The sequence below is a fragment of the Pithys albifrons genome, chromosome 1 (assembly GCF_047495875.1).
Source record: "Pithys albifrons albifrons isolate INPA30051 chromosome 1, PitAlb_v1, whole genome shotgun sequence".
Classification (NCBI taxonomy): domain Eukaryota; kingdom Metazoa; phylum Chordata; class Aves; order Passeriformes; family Thamnophilidae; genus Pithys; species Pithys albifrons.
The window spans coordinates 26347924-26370640 of NC_092458.1; the positions used below are offsets into that span (position 1 = coordinate 26347924).

At 40.4% G+C, this 22717-nt stretch overlaps 1 protein-coding gene across 1 annotated transcript; it reads left to right on the forward strand.

Annotated features, from left to right (window-relative positions):
* Nucleotides 1–4790: 4790 nt before the first annotated feature.
* On the forward strand, nt 4791–20105 carry NIPA1 (NIPA magnesium transporter 1). Its single transcript, XM_071547889.1, has 5 exons — nt 4791–4990; nt 8152–8199; nt 12056–12146; nt 13380–13540; nt 14866–20105. The coding sequence occupies exons 1-5, from the start codon at nt 4831–4833 to the stop codon at nt 15375–15377; spliced, it is 972 nt and encodes a 323-aa protein (XP_071403990.1). The 5' UTR covers nt 4791–4830; the 3' UTR covers nt 15378–20105.
* The last annotated feature ends 2612 nt before the right edge of the window (nt 20106–22717 follow it).

Here is a 22717-nt window from a genome sequence, read left to right on the forward strand (position 1 = left end):
GGGTTCTCCACAGTGTGATCAAGGACATGCATCAGAACTAGCCATCTAACTTCTGCCTTCTGCACAAAGGACAGGTTCTCTCTGAAGAGATCTGTTTTCCTCAGAGAAGAGCTGAGATGATGTGGTCTGTCTGCAGTACACCTGCTTTGCCTTCTGTGTCAGTAAGCTAACATCAGTCTTGCACTATCTCTTCAGAAAGGATGCCAAAATTCTGCAAAACTCCAGAACTATACATGGCCACTCTCATCTAGCAGAGAATTTGTTTCCCATGATCAAAAGTGGCAGCAAGCCTCTCTCATTAAGACCAGAATTTAAGAATTGCCCAGCAATAACAAGCTCCATTGCATCAGTCTTGGGCCCTTGAAAAAATGAAAATGAACAAGTCCTCATTTTTCCACTCAAGACTGCACTGAATTGTGATGGCTTGCACCCTGTTGTCCTGTCCTGCTGTACCCCAAGGAGTCTTTCTTCTTGTATCCCATAAGACAGAGAGGCCACAGGAGCTTGTGTGAGCTCGATAGTGCAGATAGGATATAAGGGAGAATTTTGTTGCAGTTTCAGACATTCAAATTCAGACATCAAGACTGAGCTTGATTTAGTTTGATCTTTCTTTAGTTCCAGCTCCAAAGGAGTCAGTCTTTTGGCCACTGTCGACAGTGCAGTAGAACTCAGTACTACAACTTAATTTTACAAAGACCACTGTAGACTTTAAAGCACAAATTTGGGCCCAAAGACTCTTTTCTCTGGTCCAATCCTTATTAATGGAATAGAGAGCCAAAAAGCTTACAGGACCCATTAGTGCAGAGCCGTACCTTTCAGCAGGTTTCCATTCATTCTCCCATCAACAGATATGGATACCCATAGCAAATCAAGAGTTGGACTACAGCCAAGATTCAAGTGACTTCCTTGCCAAAGCAGGTCCCACTCACACCAGTGATGGCTCCTTAGAAAGGATTTTTAGGCCATCTTCAGGCCTAGGTTCAGTGGACCATTACACAAGTCTTCATATAACTGCCCTTACTACAGTCTTTGGTTCTCAAGAGCTGGAAAAAGTAGAAGGATTGCCACTGTCTTGTTGCTATTTAGTTTACAGTCTCAGATCATACTGCCTCAATTGTTGGCACAGTGGATCTCTATAATTCTTCTGCCAAGGAGATTTACTGCTATTGCCTCAGGGTCTGGTACAGCTGTTGGTAAACTTCCACCCTGCTCTCCCAGCTATTTTATAAGGATTTTCAGATTATCTTCTGGGCTCAGTTACTGTATTCTAAGTCTATGCCCAATACAGAATGACCTGATTTTCCTCCAGCCTCAATAAAACACTCCAATAACTTCTTTAATTAAAAAAAAGATTTTATGTACATAAAATAAACATAACAGAGGAATCCAAGTCATTACAGAGGAACCAACACACTCCTTTAGATCAGGCACAAGGATTTTTCTTCCCCTTCAGATCAGGGAAAAAAACCCTATCCAGAAAATGTCCATTGGCCCTGCAAAAAAAATGGTGTAACCTCTACCAGCTTTGCTCACTCACTTCCGATAGATGTACCTCAATCATTCATCCCTTCCTCTGGGTAAGAGCCCTTCAAATGTCTAATAACTATGCTCTTACATCTTGACTGATCCTGAACACCCATACTTTACCAGGGCAGTGGTAGCTACTTAGCTAAAGCAACCTGTATAGTCTTTACAGCAGCTCTTACACATTGCTTGAATTAGCAATGTGGACAACAAGTGTGGAACTGAAAGTACTATGAGTGCTTAGACTGGAGCTGGATAAGACTGATGGAAGGGAGGAGAGTCTGTTGGAAGAATGCCACATAAATTTGAAGTTCCTCATGCAATTTGTGTGTTTGTGAGACATCAGAGTGCTGTGACATCAGTAATACTGCAGCATTGCAATGTACAAGCCAAACTAACTCAAGGCATGTTGTTCTGCTATACTACAAACAGGATGACACAACTTGGGCAGGAGGAATGATGCTATCACAATGAAACTCAGTTTCAGAAGACCAGACAGACCTCAGGAGTTTATATATACCATATATGTAATAGTTTAAGAAAGGTCATCTAATTTCCATTCAATTAATGATAACAGCAGTTTTCTTTGAGGTACCTTTATGGTTTGGTCCAAATTGTTTGTAAACAATATAATGCAGCTATTTTTAGTGAATTCAAGCTCTATGTTTCAAGCTATTTGGAAATTTAATATTTACCAGCACTGTGCTTTTTATTTTAGTCTAGGACTAATCCTTAGGAACACTACACCTATTATATGGCAAATATAATAATAACTAACCAAATAAGGCAGATTAAGCATATTTAGAATTACCTATCCAAATACATACTTTAGAAAGGCATATATAAGTTTTACAAGTAGGATATTAAAATGACAGGGCTAGAGAGAAAGAAACTGTTTTCTTGAGTTCTCTGGTACTGTTTTATTTCTTGGTTCAACCACAGCAGAGAGAGATTTGAGTATAAAAACTGGTGAGGTTTGATCTTTGTTTAGAAACTTGCCTGATAAATAGATGCAAAGGCTGTTAAATATATACCATTTTTCCACTCTGCAAGCATAAATTATTTCCTATAATAAATTTTCCTGTACATGTTACTAGGCTGTATATAGATCAGAAATGGATATTTATAATTAGCCTGTATTTTTCTTCACCTCTATCTTTGTTTCCAAGGGTTGCTACACGTAACTGTTCTTCAACCTCCTGTGTTCTCATTTTGTAGGTCTTGTGAGTCTCACAAGGATGAATCCTCACTTTCATAGTATTAAGTATTGATACAATGACCTGATGAAGCAACCTAGGTGAAAATATGAGCACTGCTGCAGTAAATATTATATATCTTGCCACTAAACCTTATCAAAAGCATATCACAGCCTTCCTGTGCCTTCCTAGGACAACTGCCTCAAAGCAGTGTAGGCAAACTGAGACATATGCTGACAAGGGAAACATTTTCAGGAGTTTGTCTCTTCTCTAAACTTGTATTTCCTGATAATGCAAAAGCATATGCTAAGAACTATGCCCGTTACTTAAAAAAGACAAAAATGGCCACTTTCATTTATGTTAAGATACCATAACCCATTTCCCTAGATGGATGATGCCACAGAAATCCGTTATGGATTGATTTATTTTAATATATATTTGGAACTGGTCAGAACGGCAATGAGATACCTGCTACAAAATACTTCTGCTGAGCAAGGAAGATTGCTTTCAGCTCAGCACTTCATCTTTGAGAGACTAAATCCTTCCAAAGAGAGACACAAGGCTCTGTGATGGCTCAGCTGTGTTGCTACCAGAGTGGTCTCCAGCCCTTCTGCCTGATGGTGAGATGGCTTATGTTCTGCCCCTCACAAGCTCAAGATGCTGAATGATAGCCAAGAGAGGAGGGGAGGTTCTTGACTTAGAGCATCTCACCTTGCCCTGTGCCATTAGAAGACGGAATCAGAGTATATTGTATTGTATTGTACTATACTGTAACTTGTTTAGAGTGATTTGGAACTTTTTGTAAGGAATTGGCCTTAATCCTGTGAAAAGAAAAATGTTTTCTGTCTTCTATCACAGACAAGCAGGAGATGAGTTTCTGAACAAATGGCAGTAAACCCACAAAATCATAAAATACAAATTTCCTTAACCATGCAGAGCTTTAGATAAAGAAAACCTTGGAGAAGACTAGTCCTGTAGTTTTAAGAAATAAATCAAAATACCTATCTATCCTAGAGACTTAAATCAGTAAACATTTGTCTAGTTAGAAAAGTATATAGCCAAAAGAAATGTAGCAATTAACCACAGAATGTACAGTGTCCTGAGCGAAATTCACTATATAAGCTGGCTGAAATTTTACTTCTGTGAAGTTGCATTTGAAGGGTACAGACCCTGTCCACTTCCCACTGGTGTTAATAAAAGTACTTTGGCTTACAGCCCGGCTGTGGATCGATTTCTCTGAATCAACAGTGAACTTTTTTCTGGAAATAAATGCATATTTTGGGAGTTATTGCTGGACAGAGCTGGAGTGATTATGGATCCCTGTTTTCAGGCAACGTGTATGACCCTTGTCAGTGCCCGAGCTTTCTCCGTCTGTACCCGCACAGTCCCTCCCTGATGCTCCAGCTCTGGCCAGCACACTGACCTGGCCGGGGGCAGCGTGGACGGAGCCGCAGCTCCGGTCACGGCGGCGGCTGCAGCGGCGGCCCCGAGCCCCGCCTGGCCCTCGGCTCGCTGCCGCTCCGCCGCCGCAAACACCCCGCCCTTTCGGCCGGGCCGGGAACCAGACTTGAATTTTAAAAACCTCAAGGGAAGGGGAGAGCGGTGGAAAGCAGCGCTGCTCCCACACCAGAAACTCTGGTCTCGTCTGTCCTGCAGATCACATCCCTCTGCATATCTTCCCGTATCCCTCTGTCTCCCTGCATCCTTTTTTCGTGCTGCCACCCTCCTCTCTTCCCACATCCCTCTGTACATCTTCCCACATCCCGTCGCCCTGCATGTCCTCCTGCGCCCCCCTGCCCACGGACGCTCGCAGCTCCGAGCTCCCGCTCGGTAACCTCCCACGCCGCGCCAGCAGCACCTGCGGCGCCGGGGCCGGCTCGGCGGCAGCTCCCTGAGCCGTGATGTCACACCGGCCGTCGGGGGCAGAGATGCCGCTGCCATGACGTCACCCTGCTCCGTCCCCGCGCGGGACGGGCGCCAGAGCCGCGGCTGCCGCCGGTCCCCGCCCGGAGCCGCCCCCGGCGCAGCGCAGCGCAGGGCGGGTCCGCGCAGAGCCGCTGCCGGCAGCGCTGGGCCGGGTACAGCCGCGCCTGCAGCTCTCGGCGGGGCCATGCGGATGGCGGTCGGTGCGGCAGCGGGGGATGGGGCAGCGCAGAGCCCCGGCCCTGCCGCCGTGTCCCTGGGCTTGAGCGTGGCCGTGGTCTCCAGCCTGGTGAACGGCTCCACCTTTGTCCTGCAGAAGAAGGGAATCGTGCGGGCCCGCGGCAGAGGTAGGGGCCCGGCGATGCGGTGGCGGCGGGCGGGAGCGCCCTTCCCGGGGCTTCCCGGGCTCCTCTCGCACAGCCGGTACCCTCCCAGCTGTGCGGGCATCGCCCCAGCTCCCCCTCCCCGGGGCCGCTCCCTGCCCTCGCCCCCGAGGAGCCCTTCCCGCGCTGCGGCGGCGGGACCGGCACGGGAAGGGGATGGGGAAGGGAGGATGCGGCGGCGCTGCCGCGGGACCCGGCCCGGCCCGCGGAGCACGGGCACCCCCGCGGCGTGACATGGCCTCGGCTGGGGGTCCGCGGTGTCGCCGGGAGCGGGGACACCTTCCCGGTGGCTGGACCAGGGCAGCCGGCCTTGGTTTGTTACCTCGCATGTGTGATACCCGAGGTCCATGGCTGGATCGCGGCGCCAGGGAGGCGGCAGGTGGTGTTCAGTCAGGATGTATTTGAGGTGGGGAGCAGCGAGGGTGTGTGACCGTGGGCACCAGCAACAGTTCCCGGTGTATGGTCAGCTCGCTGGTCCTCTGTCTCGCTGTAATACAACATTGAGGACCCGTGTGTTGTCGTATGCACTCATGTGCATACATAGGTTCTCTTTCTAATGTACTTCTGTGACTTTCCAGCTAGTTTCTGTGGCTCTGTTAGTTTCTTGCTGTGAACAGCCCCCGTAAGTCTTGTCACTTGTTTATTCTAGTTCTTCCAGGTTACATCGTTGCATCAGTCACATGGTAGTTTCCTCTTGTTGAGAAGAAAGATGCACCAGTAACATGAAATAATTTATTTCTTTTATGTTTTATATTGAAATCCTGTGCTTCATTATTGTTTTCTGAGGTAAACATATTCAGGAAATGACTGTGCTGTCTAGACAATTTAGCCAAAACAAAACTATAAATTTAAAGAGTGAAGATCTTCTGTATTTTATTTTGAAACTGGAGCTCCCCAAAGCGTGCAACTAAACAGCACTTGCTAGTTGCATCTTCATGCTGTGAATATAAGAGAATGGAGTTTATTTATTCTTAGTGTCATGCTTTTATGTAAGGGGAAAGTTGTAAACACGGTTGTATCAGGCCTTTGGATTCTATTACTATGTGGTCTGTAGCCATTTGTTTTCGTAGGTGATGGCATCTGTGTATGAGCACGTGTCCCATAGGTTCTGGGAACTTTCCTATGAAAAATCCTTTTTAGTGGCCAGGACACTGGTATTTCTGGCAAGGTATTTCCTTAGTATATATCCATGTATGTCAGTATATATAGGTGTACTTGAGATGGTTAATGTTAGAGCAATGGTTTATTTCTAGTGCCTGCTGCATCTAGCATGTTCAAGGTGGATGCAGTGGAGCAAAGCAAGCTTTGGAACTATGTTACTACCAGCTGGCAGCCTGATGTAAAAAGTTTGTGTTGCCTTTTCTGCAATGACCTTACAGTTAAGGGCCTCAGACAAACTTCTGTTTTGCAAGCATAGTCTCGCTTTCTCTCCAAAATGGCTCTAATCCATTTTTATTGTCCACAGAAAGATCACGTTTGCATCATAAATACAAATCTTTTTTTGTAAGGGAAACAATGAGAAAACACAAAAGAAGAATAACTTTCCATGCCAAAGCAGCTGAAGGAAGTTTCCATTTTGCAGTATAGTTGGGTCTAATTACTCCTGAAGAGCTTTCAGTGGAGTGCTGGGTTGAGTTGGTGATGGGTGTGCGCCTGCTTTCTCAGTGCTAGCAGCTGTAAAACATCCTGTTTTGAAGATAGTACTGATGTTTATTTGTGTATCTTGCTGAGCAGTACATAGTACTTTCTACTGCTGTGCTTAGTGTGAAGGCATCCAGGAAAATACCCCAGGTTTCTCTCTGTTTAATGTTACGAAGCAGTGGAGTTCTGCCTTGAGTGTAGCAGCCTGAGCTGTGAGTCTGAGATCGTCAGTGTCAGATGATGTGTTTTTCCACTGGCTTCAGCAGGTGTTGTATAATTAACAAGGAGGCACTTACAAGTCTTTTCTGCTTTCTCTATTGAATCAATAATATAGATTCAATTAGTAATACTTGCCTAGTTAGAAACAGCAGCAAGTGACAAATATTTTGCAAAATTACCTCACTGGAGTCAATATTTTCTATAATTTCTGCCCCCAGCAGTGTTTTTATTTTATATGCAATAACAAAAGTCTAAAATATTATTACACCCACTCTAAAGCTGGCCATTTTCATTAGTCATTTTCCATCTCATTTCAGTTATATAGTGTGATTTCCAAGCGCTTTATACATTTCCAGGGTTATAAATGACTGTGTTTTTCTTTCATTTGGGATTTCACAGTAGGTATGATATTGCCTACTGCTCCAGTGGCTTTTGAGAGAGCATCCTCCCAAATATGTGCAGAGCTGTATTGCTAGAAAGAGGAGCAAAGCACAGAAGCATAATGTGATATGAAAGTTGTGCTCTGAGGCCATGTTTTTGTTTAGGAAGTGGTCATGAGCCTTGATGTTCTACAGAAGCAGAACTTATAAAATGTAGTGCACGGACTCCACATGTGCATATCCCAAGACAAGAGCCTGTAATCTGACAGTAAAAATAGTCATCCTCAAGATTGGGAGGCTCTAAGGGACAATCCAGAGTTTTTATTTCTCTCTCTGAAACTGGGCAGGATATCAGGGATTCAGAGGCTTCAGTCATAGCATTTCCCAATGCTTAAATGCAGGAGGATTGGTCCACACTATGGTCCTGCTATACCTGTGTGCCAAAACAATTTCTCTGCTGCAATTCTGCTGAAACAATTCCACTGAGGTTATGTTGGCAAACTAACCCAAATCGTGTTCTGTTTCCTTAGGTCTCCCATTCTTCTAGTAGTGGTTCTAATCTGTATGTTTAAATGTCACTCTCCAAAGCATTTGGTGACATTTTGGATGCATTTCTACAAAATGCTACATTAGCGTCATATAGGTACTTCAAACTGGAAATCAGAACTTCTGACTAATGCATTGTAAGAAGGTCTCACATGGACACAGGAGCCAAATCTGAGAACTTTCCCTCTCTTTTTTTTCCTCTCACACTCAGTTTCGTTGAACATTTAGATTAAGATGAAGGTCCTTAGTAACTGAGACTGTTAAAATTATTCTGTTTCATAGTTCCAGTATTGCATTTTCTTATTTTTCTAATGTATTTTCCCATACTTCCTCTTCCAGGTACTTCATACTTAACAGATATAGTATGGTGGTCTGGCACTATTGCAAGTAAGTATCTTAGATGGTTTGATTTTTTTTTTTAAGAGAACTTGTGCTTAAAAGGTGATATGAGACATCAGGAAATCTGGGTTTCATCTTGAGTCTTACACTCACTTGTCATGAAATTCCCACCCCCCAGAAATATCCCACCATTAGTAATCTCTTACTTTGGCTGCCATGCCTGCTGGTGTTTCAGAAAGCAAAGAGCTGGGACAAACACAAGTCAGACATCTTTTCACATTTCCAAATCACTGGGTACTTGCAGCCCTTGGCAGCCACACACTACTCTGATTCTCGGTTCCTGCATGGTTTGTGTCTCTGGGTTATGCCGGCCTGCTCAGTTTTTAATAAAAGTCAAAGCTGAATAAAAAATTGTCACGCTGCACAAAAGGGCTCATTGAGCACATGTTATTTTTTAGATCACAAAGCACTTAACCAGCCTCAAAAAGAAAAATCCTTTTTGAGTTCTAGTTCGACAGATACAGTTTCAGTTTTACTTTTAATCTGCAAGATTAATGTGAAGCCTTGTGTGGTGCTGATATAAGATCAGTGTAATTTTACTCTTAATATCTCTTTAAACTCTGCTCACACCAAGTTCATTCTCTGATGTGAATCTGGAGCATGGGGAGCAAGTAGGTTTCTCCTCTTGCAGCTCAGCCCTAGTTCAACCCACAAGCTTAAAATTATATGCACTTTTAGACTTGAATCCAGCCTTTTGTTAGTTTTTTGAAAATGTTATGATGCTATTTCTGAGAAGTATATGAGTCCATTTGTGCCTCTGGTTTTGTGGCAGCAAGGTGACTCTGTTTTTTGTTTTTGTTGTCTTGAAGCTATGCAAAAGGATTAGAAACTGCTAGAACCCATTGGAGGACAAAGTTCACAGGAAGTGTAGAAGCCAACAGAGCTTCAGAAGGAAGTCCTCAGCTAATTTAACCTGAGTTTAAGTAGTTCTTTGTTATCTTCCTTCTCTGCCAGGATCACTATTGCCTAAGTAGAAATAAATCTATGCATCTGTCTCTGTTGTTTATCACTCATGACTCTCCCATCTGTAATCTTTGAGCAGAAGGAGTTAAAAAAAGAGAGGTTTTATTACAGGACTTATCCTGGTGAATCAGAGAAAACAATTTCATGCTTAAAAGAGCTGACTGAATTGAATGAAGGCAAAACAGCTGAAGGGAATGGTATCAGCTGGCTTTTTTTTCCAGTAGCTAGATGCAGGTATTTCAAAACAAAGCCTCTGTAGCTTTACAGAAGAACCAAGAAGAATTGCTTATAGATGTTACAGACTCAGAATGGCAACAGAGTCACAAACAGCAATAGCAAGGGCCAGGTAGGCACCTATGGGATGCAGAGAAAGGTGCTGTTTGGGGAATTAGCAGTTATCTGGATGAAAGTATAACAGCTGACATCATTTTATCAAGCAGAGAATTCAGAGTCCGGATGACTAACAAAACCCACATAAACTCTACAAACTTGTTTTTACGGTATTTGTTGAGATGGTGAACAAGCATTTCTGTGCTAGCATGCTGACTCAGCATAACATTGCCTAACTCCTTCGGGGCCCTGCAATTCACTGAATTACTGAGGACTTCAAAGGAAGGGCTGCAGATTCTGCTAAGGGGCTTTTCGTACACTGTAGTCAAAAGAGTGATTGCAGCATACGTACAGGTATTTCAATGAGCATTAAAATAATTAATTGGCTAATTAATTAGTTCCAGTGCAGATTTTGATAACAGCATAGATGCAGCTGGTTTTTATAGTGGATATGTCTGTGTTAGTATTTTATTGCAGATGGGGAATACATTTGTGAAGCAAATCTCCTGTTTGTCACCATGGATTGGGCTTTATTTCACATTTCATAGCAGAGTTGGAGCTTCTGAACTATGAAGCTATGCTGGAAGATGCCATCTAGGAACATGCTTTATGCATATGAGCTTCAAATAGACATTCAGTTTGTGGGAGCAGGTGGAAGTTAGCCTTAAATAAAGCCCCTGCTATGCCTTAGAGCAGATATCTTTTTCTGTACTCCCTGCTGCTGGTCTCCTTGCTAATGTAGATGTATCAGTGTGCATCAAGTTTTGTGTTGCAATACCTTTGGGGATACTGGTCCTTCTTTATCAAGTTTAAAGCTTGGTGTGCCTTCAAGAACTGAAGTCATGTCTTGACTTACAGCATTGATGTATCTGGAGAGTAACTTTTGTCCAGAGAGGACTGGATAGGTTGGCAGCAAAGGTCCTCAGCATCAGGTAGATGGTAACAATTAATGAGATTCATTCTTTATTTGGTCTTAATTAGTCCTGGGCTGTCATTCATGGTTCATATTACTCCATGGTAATATAGAAAACCTCCGGTAAGTTCAGTTGCCTTACAATATGTTCAGTTTTACTGAAGCTTCAGAGACCTAATTTATGGATTGTTGTTGGTGCCATCTGTTAAGAGTTCTTCCAACAGAAAGTTAAAACGCCTGACCTCCAAAAAAGCAAACTTTTGTCAGAGTCATTTGGAAATGTCTGTAATCTGCAGAAATTCAGCATGCCAGCTGTGCTGCATCCTGCATCCAAGATCTGCCCCAGTGCCTTCAGGTGCCCTGAGGATAATGCCAGAGGTTGGCACAGAGGTCTGAAAACAGCCTGAGGCTGATAATAAAGTTCCTTTGTTCCCAGGGGCAGGGAGACCACCACTGTCTCTCATGCTTTAGAAATGTAGCCCATCAACTTCTCTAGCTCACTCCAGCATGTAGAGAAAGCCTCAGTGAATTTAATTAGTATAATTTTTTCCACACTCTGCAGTTTTGCAAGTTTGTTTGTCTCCTTCATGTTTCCTGTAGGTTACACAGGTCTTCAACTCTATTGATAATGTGAGTTAAATTGGTAAATTAATTAATGTTTGCACAGTGCTTTGTAGGTGTAAAAAACAGGATGATGGTAATGATATTTGATAGTTGAGGGCAATGCCAGCCTGAGCATAAAGACATTCTGGATTCTTGAAATGTTTTTAAATGCTGATAATGGCTTTTAACAGCAACTAGAAATTTGAGCTCCGTCTCAAGCTTCTTGCCAGTTACCACAGACCCTGTAACTATGCAGGTATGTTGATCTATTACAAACTTGCAAGCACTTGCAAAACAATCCAGTTTTTATTTTTTAACTGAAAACTTGAATGCATGAACTATTACCACAGCTGTGATATGCAATAGTGTGGTATATCTTGGAATTTACTTTTATTGGAGGAAAGAAAAAAAGGGGTTGAGGCTATTATTGTGACTTGTCAGGGATCTGTTCTTTTTACAGTAGTCAGAAATTACTTTTGATGTTATATAGTGTTGTTATTTGAGGTAGTGTGTTGAAGAGCCCTTATGCATGTGCTTAGGATTTCATTAGAAGATCCTCAGTACTGTCCTTATTTTCTTCCTGAAAAAGTAACACTGCTGTTAGGAACTATAACCAAGTGCATTTTTTTTATGTGTATGCACGTTCTAAAGATGAAAACATGGGTTATATATACTTTTAGCCCCCCTTATAAAAATATACAAGTGTAGTACTGAGATATTTGAGTGTAATCTATGAGTGCTTCTAATTAATAGTCTTAGTTATATTCAACTAAGAGAAATTACAAATGAGATTATTTACTGCGCCCACTTGAATACTCTTGTGTGGCAAATCTAAATCCTATATAAAGAAATAATTAAGGAAAATTAAAAGAAAAACCCAGCCATTTTGTTTTAAGTGCAAAATTAACAGAACTAAGCAAATCTTTAACATCTGTTTTCCAGTTAAGGTCAGTCTTTCCCAAACAATATTGGGTAAGTTTTGATTACTTCTTTTTACAAAGGGGTTTAAAGGCTTATTTCTGGTTCTCTTCACAGTGGCTCTGGGTCAAATAGGGAATTTCTTGGCATATACTGCAGTCCCAACTGTGCTAGTGACGCCCTTGGGAGCTCTTGGCGTTCCATTTGGGTAAGAGTTTGCTTTTCTTGTTCTTATCTGGATGGTGTTAATACTTCAAAAAATGTGAGATGGACTCAGTGCTCAGTGCAGAACCACTAAGACCTCAGGCTTATGGCTGTTAATGATATGTTACAATGTCACCTATTCCTGTTTTGCCCAGCAAAGCAGGGGCTGGGGAAGGCCATGGTGAAGAAAGGCTTTTGTGAGTATCTTCATCACTATGATTCAGAACAGACGAACATTTTTTTTCTGCTTTCACTGTGGTTACTCTGGACTCTTCTGGCTGTTCTCTTATTCACAGTTCCTTTACTATATAGATCTTTCCTTTTGTCTCACAGTCATTCTCTACCCTGCTATCCACAGCCCATGTGTATTTATTGATGCTGACTTTCATTTTGTTGGATTTGGCCCCTTTCCTGAAGCAAGGGAGTTCCTTGCATATGTGTGCCCCCAGCTTCTTAAATGTTGTGTTTGGCAGGGTGGGGCACTGAAAAGGCAGTGACTTTAATATGCAACTCAAGGTTTTGTGAATAGGTAAGCTACAGTTGTGGAACTGCTGCAGTGCAAAAGCACAACTCTTTAAAAACAAAGCTGTACATTGCCTCAAGATTTTTCTGTTGACTCCAGTGGTCATCTGCTACAGAATGTAGATGGCTTTGCATCAACTTCATGGCTGTCTTTGGTTTTATACAGTATGAAGCACACTGATAGTGCTTTACTTACCACCTGTTCTTTTATGCTAGGCCACATAATTTTGTGTACTTTGGTCAGCTACGTGTCTGAGCTGAGCCCTGTGGTCTTTGTAACTAAAGGTCACTTTTATCTCATGACTGTGTAGGACCTATAATATGGGGCTTTGTCACAGCTCACCAGTTTAGGAATGGGTAGATACCTATCTCAGGGGCCAAATGTCTGGTTTGGGTGGGTTTGTTGTCTATGGATTTCTTTGAGGGTGGTGTGATGTGGTGTTATTTTTTGAGGTGTTTTGGTGGGTTGTGGGTTTTGTTTTGTTGTGTTGGTTTTTCTCCTGAGGTGAGATGTCAAGGATTGAGTAAAACCGCAAACGGATGTATCTTTCCTAAGATAAATCAGAAATACATTTTGAGGATTCGCTAACATTTGGTCGAAGATCCACAAATATTTGATAATACTCCTTTAAGAGGGAAATTCATGTGGCACAACTGTTAGAACATTATTGACAGGATGTAGTCAAACTTTTATTTTTCTTCCTCTTTGTGAAAGGTCCATCTTAGCTTCTTACTTACTGAAAGAGAAACTGAACATTCTTGGCAAGTTAGGCTGTTTGCTGAGCTGTGCTGGGTCTGTTGTTCTCATCATCCATTCCCCAAAGTCCGAGAGTGTAACGACTCAGGCTGAGCTTGAAGAGAAGCTTACAAATCCAGGTACTTTGGCTTTTTATTAACTCATAATGATTTTGTGAGGTTGAGCAAGACCACACAGAAGGAAGAGACTTAACACTTCTACCAGGTAGGAAAATTGACTTTTGGAGAAAACATGATGTGACAGAGGCAAACCAGAAGAGGTTTTGTGTATGAAAACTATGCCTTGCTCTACTTAGAACTTGTCATATTTCTTGAGATATGTGTGCAGAAAGGAAAACATGGATACTTTTGAAAATGTTATCCCGCACAGCAAGCTCAGAACAATGGCCAGTTGAGTTTGTAATTTTATAACATTATGAAAAAGTGTATCTTGCTATTTAGAGATGAAAAGTATAATCCAGGATCTCGATTTAAGCTGTTTTATACCAAACAAAAAATACTGATTTTCTTCTCTCCTTTAATTCTCCTTTTTTTTTAATTAGAAGTTTATACTAGATGCCAGTTATATTCCCAGATATTTTTGCACAATAAAGGTGTGTAGAAATAGGCCGTTGAGACATATGCTGAAATGCCTTTTCTTTCTCACTAACTGCTGGAGGACACATACTGGTGCTAGTACGTTCCAGGCCCAGTTTCATTTTTTTTTGCTTAGCTAAACTTCCAACTATTATTTTTCCTTTATTTGCTTTAAGTGAGAGAAACTCAAACCTAATTACATCAGCTATTCAAAAAAATATGCAAACAAAGAAAAGAAAACAAACACCCCGGTCTAAGTTTACCATTTAAATCTGAACAAAATGAATTGGCAATATATTTCTTTAAAACTCTAAAGCTTGAGATGTTTTTCACTGATCTAATCTGTGTACTGATGCTATAATGTAAATGGTATGGCCTCGGGTTTCTTCCAACTGTCCCTACTCATCTTGCTCATCTTAATGGGATCTAACTTTTAAGCTCTTTCCTGGGTCCACACACCATGCCTTATTGAACTGGTTATGATGAAGGTGTTGTCCCTGCTGTCATAGGAGACTTTTAGGACTGTAGTCTTGATGGAAGAGAGAATAAAATAATAAAATAAAATAAAATAAAATAAAATAAAATAAAATAAAATAAAATAAAATAGCCATCTAAAATCCAGTTCAGCTGTGCAACAGTGTGTAATTTCCTACATGATTATTTGTTTTACCCAAAGAACATGACATCATTATCAATTGTGGATGCCAACAACATCTCTAGAAGTTCAGTGATTTGGATCCATATTCAATATCAAATCTTAATCGTGATGTATACTGAAGTTCACTGGTATGACATGATTTGCTTGTTAAAATCTTAGAAGACCAGGAGTTCTGACCTTACTATTATCTTGTTTTCTTTTTGTTTTCCAGTTTTCGTGGGTTATCTCTGCATAGTGCTGCTAATGCTTCTTCTGCTTATCTTCTGGATAGCTCCAGCTCATGGACCTACTAATATCATGGTTTACATCAGTATTTGCTCTCTGTTGGGCAGTTTCACTGTTCCCAGTACAAAAGGCATTGGGCTGGCTGCTCAAGATATCTTTCACAATAACCCATCTAGTCAAAGGGCTCTGTACCTCTGTCTGGTACTTCTGGCAGTATTAGGATGTAGCATTATCATTCAGTTCAGATACATCAATAAGGCACTGGAATGTTTTGACTCCTCTGTCTTTGGTGCCATCTACTACGTTGTGTTTACCACCCTAGTCTTGCTGGCTTCAGCCATCCTTTTCAGGGAATGGAGTAATGTAGGAGTGGTAGATTTTTTGGGAATGGCTTGTGGGTTCACCACAGTATCTATTGGAATTGTTCTTATACAAGTCTTCAAGGAATTCAACTTCAATATTGGAGATTTAAATAAACCTAACATGAAGACAGATTAAAATACATTTTGAGGGGAAACTGGATGGCTCAGGGAAGAACGCAGAGCCTTTCATTTCTAGGTCACTGATTCAAATAGGATTCAGGTTGGTAACTGCCCTCTGATGATTTGGTGGCCTATATGAAATGAAGTGGAGGCCTCCATCCAGTTTCATGGGAACAGTTGTCCATGTACCCCAGTTGACACAATAAATGACCTTAACTGCAACCACTGATTGAGTCAGCAGAGAGACTGATGTATTTCCTTACCGTCAAACACAGTCTGCCAGGAAAGTTCTGTGGATATTCTGACAGACCTGCATGTGAAAGCTTGTGTTGTGGCTTCTGAGGTACCATTTCTGTGGGCAGAGAACATCAGTTTCTAATGCACTCAATCTGATACCTTTCATCATGAGTGATGTATACCTTAAAATAAGAGGGAAAAAAGTGGAACAATTTATTAATTTCAGTATCGCAATGTGTTCACTGTCAAGGCTGTGAATTCTGAGACAAATGTTGGTTGAACCATGAACTGCAGATTTGTCCTTTTTAATGACTGTCTTGGCAACTTTGCCATGTGATGAAGACACTGGGGAGTTTTAAATTGAATTCTTTAAACAGAGCAGTGGACCCTTAAATTTCTTTCACTAATTACTTATCAGCTGATGGTAGTGTCCAGGTATGCATTTTTCTTTTTAACTTAGGTGCATTAAGACATACTGTATTCATCTGAGAGTTTTTAACTGGGAGCAGACAGAAAGCCTGTGAAGGATATGGAAATGATGCACAGGCTCATTCCCTACATGGTGGCTTATTTGTAAGCAGCTCAGAACTGTTTCAGTGCCTTTGCAATCCAAAAATACTGCATAATTGTGAATGTACTTGTTTCAGATGGCCTACACTGGTTTAATAACTCAGTTTCACTGTCTACAGTATTGGACTATATTCAAATTATAAACACATAAAGCATCTAGAACGACCCATGTGTTTTTGAAAGAATTGACAAACCTGAACTGAAACCCCTAGATGACTTGACAGCTTCTGAAAAACTCATAGTCCTAACGGGAAGGGATCATCTACTGGAAGAGTGTTGAAAACAGTCCAGCATACCTTTATTTTATTTTAGTGACTAAATGCAGGAGATCGTTTTGTGAAGCAGCTAATAAATAGGGACCACAAACAAAATTTTAAGTGAGAGAAGAGCATGAGATTTCTCATACCTCAAGAAAGATGGTCTGATACTTTTGTAACATGGAAAAAGGAGGTTAAAGACAAAAAAGGTTAGGCATTCAGAGAGCTGAGTTTTGGATAACTGACAGGGACAGTATTCAGATCCAGTAATTTGTAGGCCTGTGTGAAGGGTTTAGCCATAATATTTTGACAAGTAGTACAGATAGCTTAAGCGATGATAGGGATGGCTCTGAACAGTTCAGTTTAAACCATTTAGAGAATATTGATATGTCAAAGAAAGTTAATGTTCGTGTTCTATTTATATTTGGTAGCTAAAACATCATGAGTCGAAAACTTGAAAAGTAATGAATGTGTTTCCATATAAGTACAAAACTGGAAGAGTACTGTGGAACTCAACACCTCTAGATCAGAATATCTCCTGAGAAAAACAAAAAACCCCAACGTGATTACAAGTCAGTATTTGAGACAGTTCATGACACTTTATCAAGAAATCATGAACGTAGTTTTGTGGCTGCCTGACAAGAATGTGTACTTTGATTAGCAGGGAGTAATACTGTCTGCTCTCGTGATCTTTTTTGTTGACCTGAATTAATGTTTCCTTAAAACTCAGCCTCCATTTTAATTTAAAATTAATGCTATAAACCCTACTAATGACAGCAACAATGGTGAATCCTAAAGATTTAGTATTCTGAAGGGACTGTTTAGTGAGAGTAATAGTCCTACTTCATTATTTGCAAGCTTGTTTTATAACTCCAAATTGCAAGGAAATGACTCCGAGTTGGCAGAAACGTACATTGTTATAGGCCAGCGCAGTAACTGTGTATCTTAATGAAATAAAATAGCTCTAGCATCTTCATGGATTCTCAAGTATTGTGCATGGTTTTTAGAAAGTTTGAAAATTTTAGATAAGTGGAATTGGGCTATGAAAGCTGCTTAAAACTAACTTCTGTCCTTTATTGACTGGAAGATGGTTGCTTGGTTCTCAGCAAACAGTTATATTTTGTCATATTCCCTTTTTTCTGATTGAAACTGAAATTGTACTACTTTTTGAAGCATTAGCTATTTTCTAAAATGGTCAAGTTGTCTTTTCAAAATCAAATTCAGAGTTCATGAGTTACATGTTGGTTTTGTATTAGCCTTTAATCACTGAACACTTCTGTGAAAATCTTTACGTCAGAATGGAAAGGATTGTGGTCTCATTCCTCCTTTGGCCATATTTGTTTGTCTTGGTTTGTTTTAAAATTAATTCTTAATTATTTAGGAAGTGCCTGTCTTATTATGTTAGGTGCATATGCAAATTATTAGTTAATATTAGATTTATAACTTGACTGCTCAGTGTAAAACCTTGCCACTTTCTGCACCAAACAAAATTTACTTGATAAGTGCTCGCTATGCAGAAGAAGAATAAAGTAGCAGCCACATTCTGTGGTCCTCTGACCATCCTTACAACTGATAAATGTCTGCATAGTTCACTTCTCCCCAGCTGCTCCTCATCTGCGGCAAGCTTTTTAGAAATGTCTAGTAACCCTTGATGTTTAAAACAGAGATGTCAAAAGCCAGCACATGAGGTGAAAGAAATTCTTGTGGCCTTGCACATCGTTTATATCTGCAGCCTTTTACATCTTGAATGCTAAGTAATGAAAACCTTTATTTTTGCTATTTTGTTCAGTGTGTAGCACTGTGTTTTTTGAGTTCTGCTGTACCTGGATCTGGTTCAGTTCTAACTTTAGAAATTTATTAGCATTTCCTGTTGTCACTGTAGATATGATTCTACCCCGCTCCATCCCACACCCTCCTCTTTCTAGGTGTCCTATCTTTTTTAGTCCCATTGCTTTTTTCATTTAAAAGGAGACAGTGTTGAAGTTGAATTTTAGCTGTTCACTGTTTTTGTTTTTATTTCAACTCTTTAATAAGTAAGCACTTTGAATAAGACAAATATCTGAGTTTCATCATCTCAGGGAGCAAATGTGCACAGTTGTCTCCTGAGCTTTTAATGTCCCTCATGGGTCTGCCCTTTTCATGTTCTCTTTGCGTTGTCTGTTGATAGCTGGGAGCCAGATGACTTCAGCTTGATTGCAAAGTAGAAGTGGGAGAGGCTACACATACAAAAAGTGGACTCATTGCAGTAGTGAAATGCATTTGAATTCTGTTCAAATCCATATGAGAGGCACTTCACTCTGTATGTCTGACTTCTATTGTACTTGTCAAACACATTTACTTGGTACTCACCTGAGGATAGTTCTTTGATCATTATCCCTTCAGTGTATGGAGGATTTACATATGTCAGTCACGATCTTTATTAGGTGTCAAACACAAAAATCCCTCAAATGTTCAGTAGGAGAATAGAAACCTTTTTGATACAACCAAAAAAAAATTTGTTACACCTTAAATACTTCTTTAAAAAACTATATTTAAACAAGTTACCTGCTGTATTGACTTTCCAGGACTCTGTATGTGTAAATAGAGCCTATTTATTAGTGAGCTGCAACTAACATAAGAACCTGTCATATCACAATTTGACAAGCGAAGCTTCCTATTAATAATACTGATTTATATTGGAACATACATATTTTTCTGAAGTAACTAGCACTGAAAAATGGAAACACTGGATTAATTTTTTGAAACAGTAGAAAGTGAGGTTTAATTTTGCTCTTTATTTAAAAAATAGAGGGTTTGTATTTGAAGAAGTTTAGGGTTAATAAATAGGGGGTGCTTTGAATGGGCAGTTGTTTGCATGTTGTACCCCTCTCATATTCTCATTTCATAAATATAAAACATAAGGATTTTACAGATCTTCCTCCATTGTCTTGAGATGGTGTAACTGCTGACATTTTACTGTTAAATTGAGCATTATCAAATGTTTATCTATTACTTGTTATCTTTGTAATAATTTTTGGTGCTATATATGGGCTTAAAGAATGCAGAATTTTAATGTGCACTGTGTTAGGCACCAATGTGGTCAACAGTTATTTTTACTAGTGCCCAAGTGTTTCAGACAGCAGTGTTGAAATATTATGGATTAAGAAATCTTTTTTTAAAGCTGCAAATAAGTTTGGGGGGGTTTTATTATTTGTTCTTTTCTTTGGTCCCTCCCATGTCCTCCTCCCTCCCCAGACAGTTGCTCTGCAGAGTGGAAAATATTACACAAAAGGGGTATTTTTAAATTAAACCCTTTTTCAACTGTAGAAATTTCTCTATTCTTTTTTTTTCTCCTCCTACTTTTTTTTTCTGGAATGTGAAAAATAGTTATAATGGGATATGGGGGAAAGGTGGATGGCAACAAACATACAGTGTCAGGTTTGGTTGCTTCAATGCTCTTGCAATATAGTTACTACAGATTACATAAAAATGGTTTATTTTATTAGCTTCTGAATAATGTATATATAGATTTGTTAACAGCTTATAAGTCAAGCTTACTCTCTTTGCTTTTTAAAAAATAGTTATAGGCATGTTGTATTTGCCTTGTGTAAATTATTAAAGGCTATTTATTAAGTTTTCTGATAACTAATCTATTTATTAACCTGTATTGTTTTAAAATAAATGATTTATTTCTAGCTCAATGCTTGTTTTGTGACTCCTCTTTATCACATGGAGGGGAAAAAATCAAGTTTCCCACACAACCTAGCTGCTTTACAGCCTAATCCCAATTCATAAGCCCAAACTATTTCCATTACCCTTTCATAAAACAGAAATTTTACATTTACTCAGAACAGCAGGTTCTTGCATGGGTTCAGATCAGTTGCTACACAAAGGGCTCAGTTGTCCTATGCTGGTGTCTACCAGCAGGCTATAATCCTCATGTCTTCATTGGACTGAAGTTTGCTAACAGGTAAAATGAACACTTCTCTGGCAGAAATGTTTGCTGAAGCCTAAAACACTTTAAACTGGGTCTTTAGGGGTAACATGTTCTGTGATCCTGCATTGTGGTACACTGGCTTCTTTCTAGTGCTTTTATTTCAAGATCTACACAGCTGGGTGTGCATCAAGTGGCAACAGCTGTAAGGAAGTCACCAGTCTATTGCCTGTCACAAGAGCTTCCTGTAGAAAGAATCACTTGGAGAATTACAGTGACTGCCCATCTAATCCTTCATCTGAAATTCCTAGCTCCTTGTATCAGGTACTGGCAAATACATGGCTTACAATCTGTGTGAGTGTGTGTGTGTGTGTGTGTGTGCGCATTAGGTTTTGGTTAGTGTTTTTTTAATGGTGGGATTATGATTAAGAATTGTTTCGGTCTTGCTGTTTGTGGTTTAAGGAATGCATCAGTATTACTGCTGGTCAAAATTCAAAGTTATTTTTAAACAAGGAAATTATCTCCTTTCCAGTATTAAATGTGTGAAGTGGAAAAGATTGGCAGAGATTCTTTGCTGCCATTTTATTTTTAAAGGTGCTGATGATACTAATGCAATGTACAAATATAGTCCAGAAAACAAGGGAGGCTTTTGCTTCTGTGTTCAGCATCTCTGATTTTTAAGTAGGTAGATAAAGGAGTGTGTATTTGAAGAACATGTTTCATCAGGAAAATTCAACTTTCTGTTGTCCTTGTGTTCATCTCTGGAGTTAGGCCTCTAAGGCAGCTGTATTGTGGGTAAAGGCAAATAGGCCATTTGCGCCACTGGTATTGCTGACGGTCCGGGACATCATGATCCTGAGCACATTTATCTCACCAACACAGTTCATATGGGAAGAGTGTTAGAGACCAAAATCTGATAGAGTCAAAAGAAAATAAAGTTTCGTTGATTTTTTGGTGAGGTTTGTTCTAAGAGTTTTAGATCTTTAGCAGAGTCCCTGAAGTTACTTGTATGTGACAGTGCACCAGTTGTGTGAGTACACACTTGCAGATATGGCTTCATTGTTCTGCTCAGCCATCTTTGTGAAACGCAGCATGATGTGGAGATCAGAGACCCTGTTAGATTCCTGATTCCCTGATCAATTTTCTGTCAGGTACACGCCTGACTGGACTCACCATCCTGGTGGGATGCTTTAAAACTCTGCCCAGAGACTGTGTGCCAGAGAGCAGCTGGGGGTGGGTGGTGCACGGTGCCTTTCATCACAACCCCTTCACTGTGTTCTACGCCATCTGAAATCACTGCACAAGAGATAGCTGGTACACAGCACAAACTAGACTACCTGCTACTTGTACTACCTAAAGTTGTATGGGTGGTATTTTTGTTCTCCGTCCTTTTAAATTTTACAAGAAGTTTATACACACAGGAGATACTAAGCCGTGAAAAACCCTGTCCATAGCCTTGCAAAAATACCTACACTAGCTGAGGTCCCTTGTGAAATCCATTGGGCACAAAGAGGGTTTGCGTGGCTGAGCTGCCCTACAAGAATGGCTTAAATTAGGCAGGTTACCACCATTCTCGTGTTTGGAGTTCTTTGCAGATACTCAGCAAACACGCCTGAAAGACCATGCTGTGGTAAATTACTGAGATGGTCTGAGTATTTTCCCTTTCTGAGCACAACCCTTGGCTTTGGAGTAAATATGTAATGATTTGCGCCAAATTGAGAGCACTTGAATTCATATTTTGTTGAATAGATGACAGCTTGTTAAGCAGAACTAGCAGATGAAGAAACAGGAAAAGAATTAACCGAGAATGACTAAGAATTAACCATGTTCTTCAAAGACCTTGAGATTAGCTCAATTGGTTAAAACTTGGTTGTAATAATGGGAAGGTCATGGGTTCAATCCCCTATGCGGGCCATTGACTTAAGAGTTGGACTTGATGATCCTTGTGGGTCCCATCCAACTCAGAATATTCTGTGAAGGAGTGCATTTGATATTGTCAGATGTTAACTTGTTATTGTTTTAGGTTGGTTGAGAGGAGTTTTCGAAAGGAGAGCAGGAGAGGAGAGTGGAAAGGGAAGACTAAATTGACTAGTTTCAGACATGACTCTTGTTTACCTCAGAAATATGTATGTGTACATACGTGTTACCAGCATTTGCCATGATCACAAGCACATTAATTTTTGTAGCTCCTCTAAACTTTGATCTTAGCTATGAGTACTTAAATGCTTCTGTTTATACTGTACTGGTTTAGGTGATACAGGTGTTTATTTTTTTTAATCCATTTGAGAAACCATTTTCACCAGCTGTTGAATTTTGTTTCAAAGACTTCACAGTTTTGGTGTCTACTTGTAAAAGCATAGAAAACCCAGCCTTCTACTA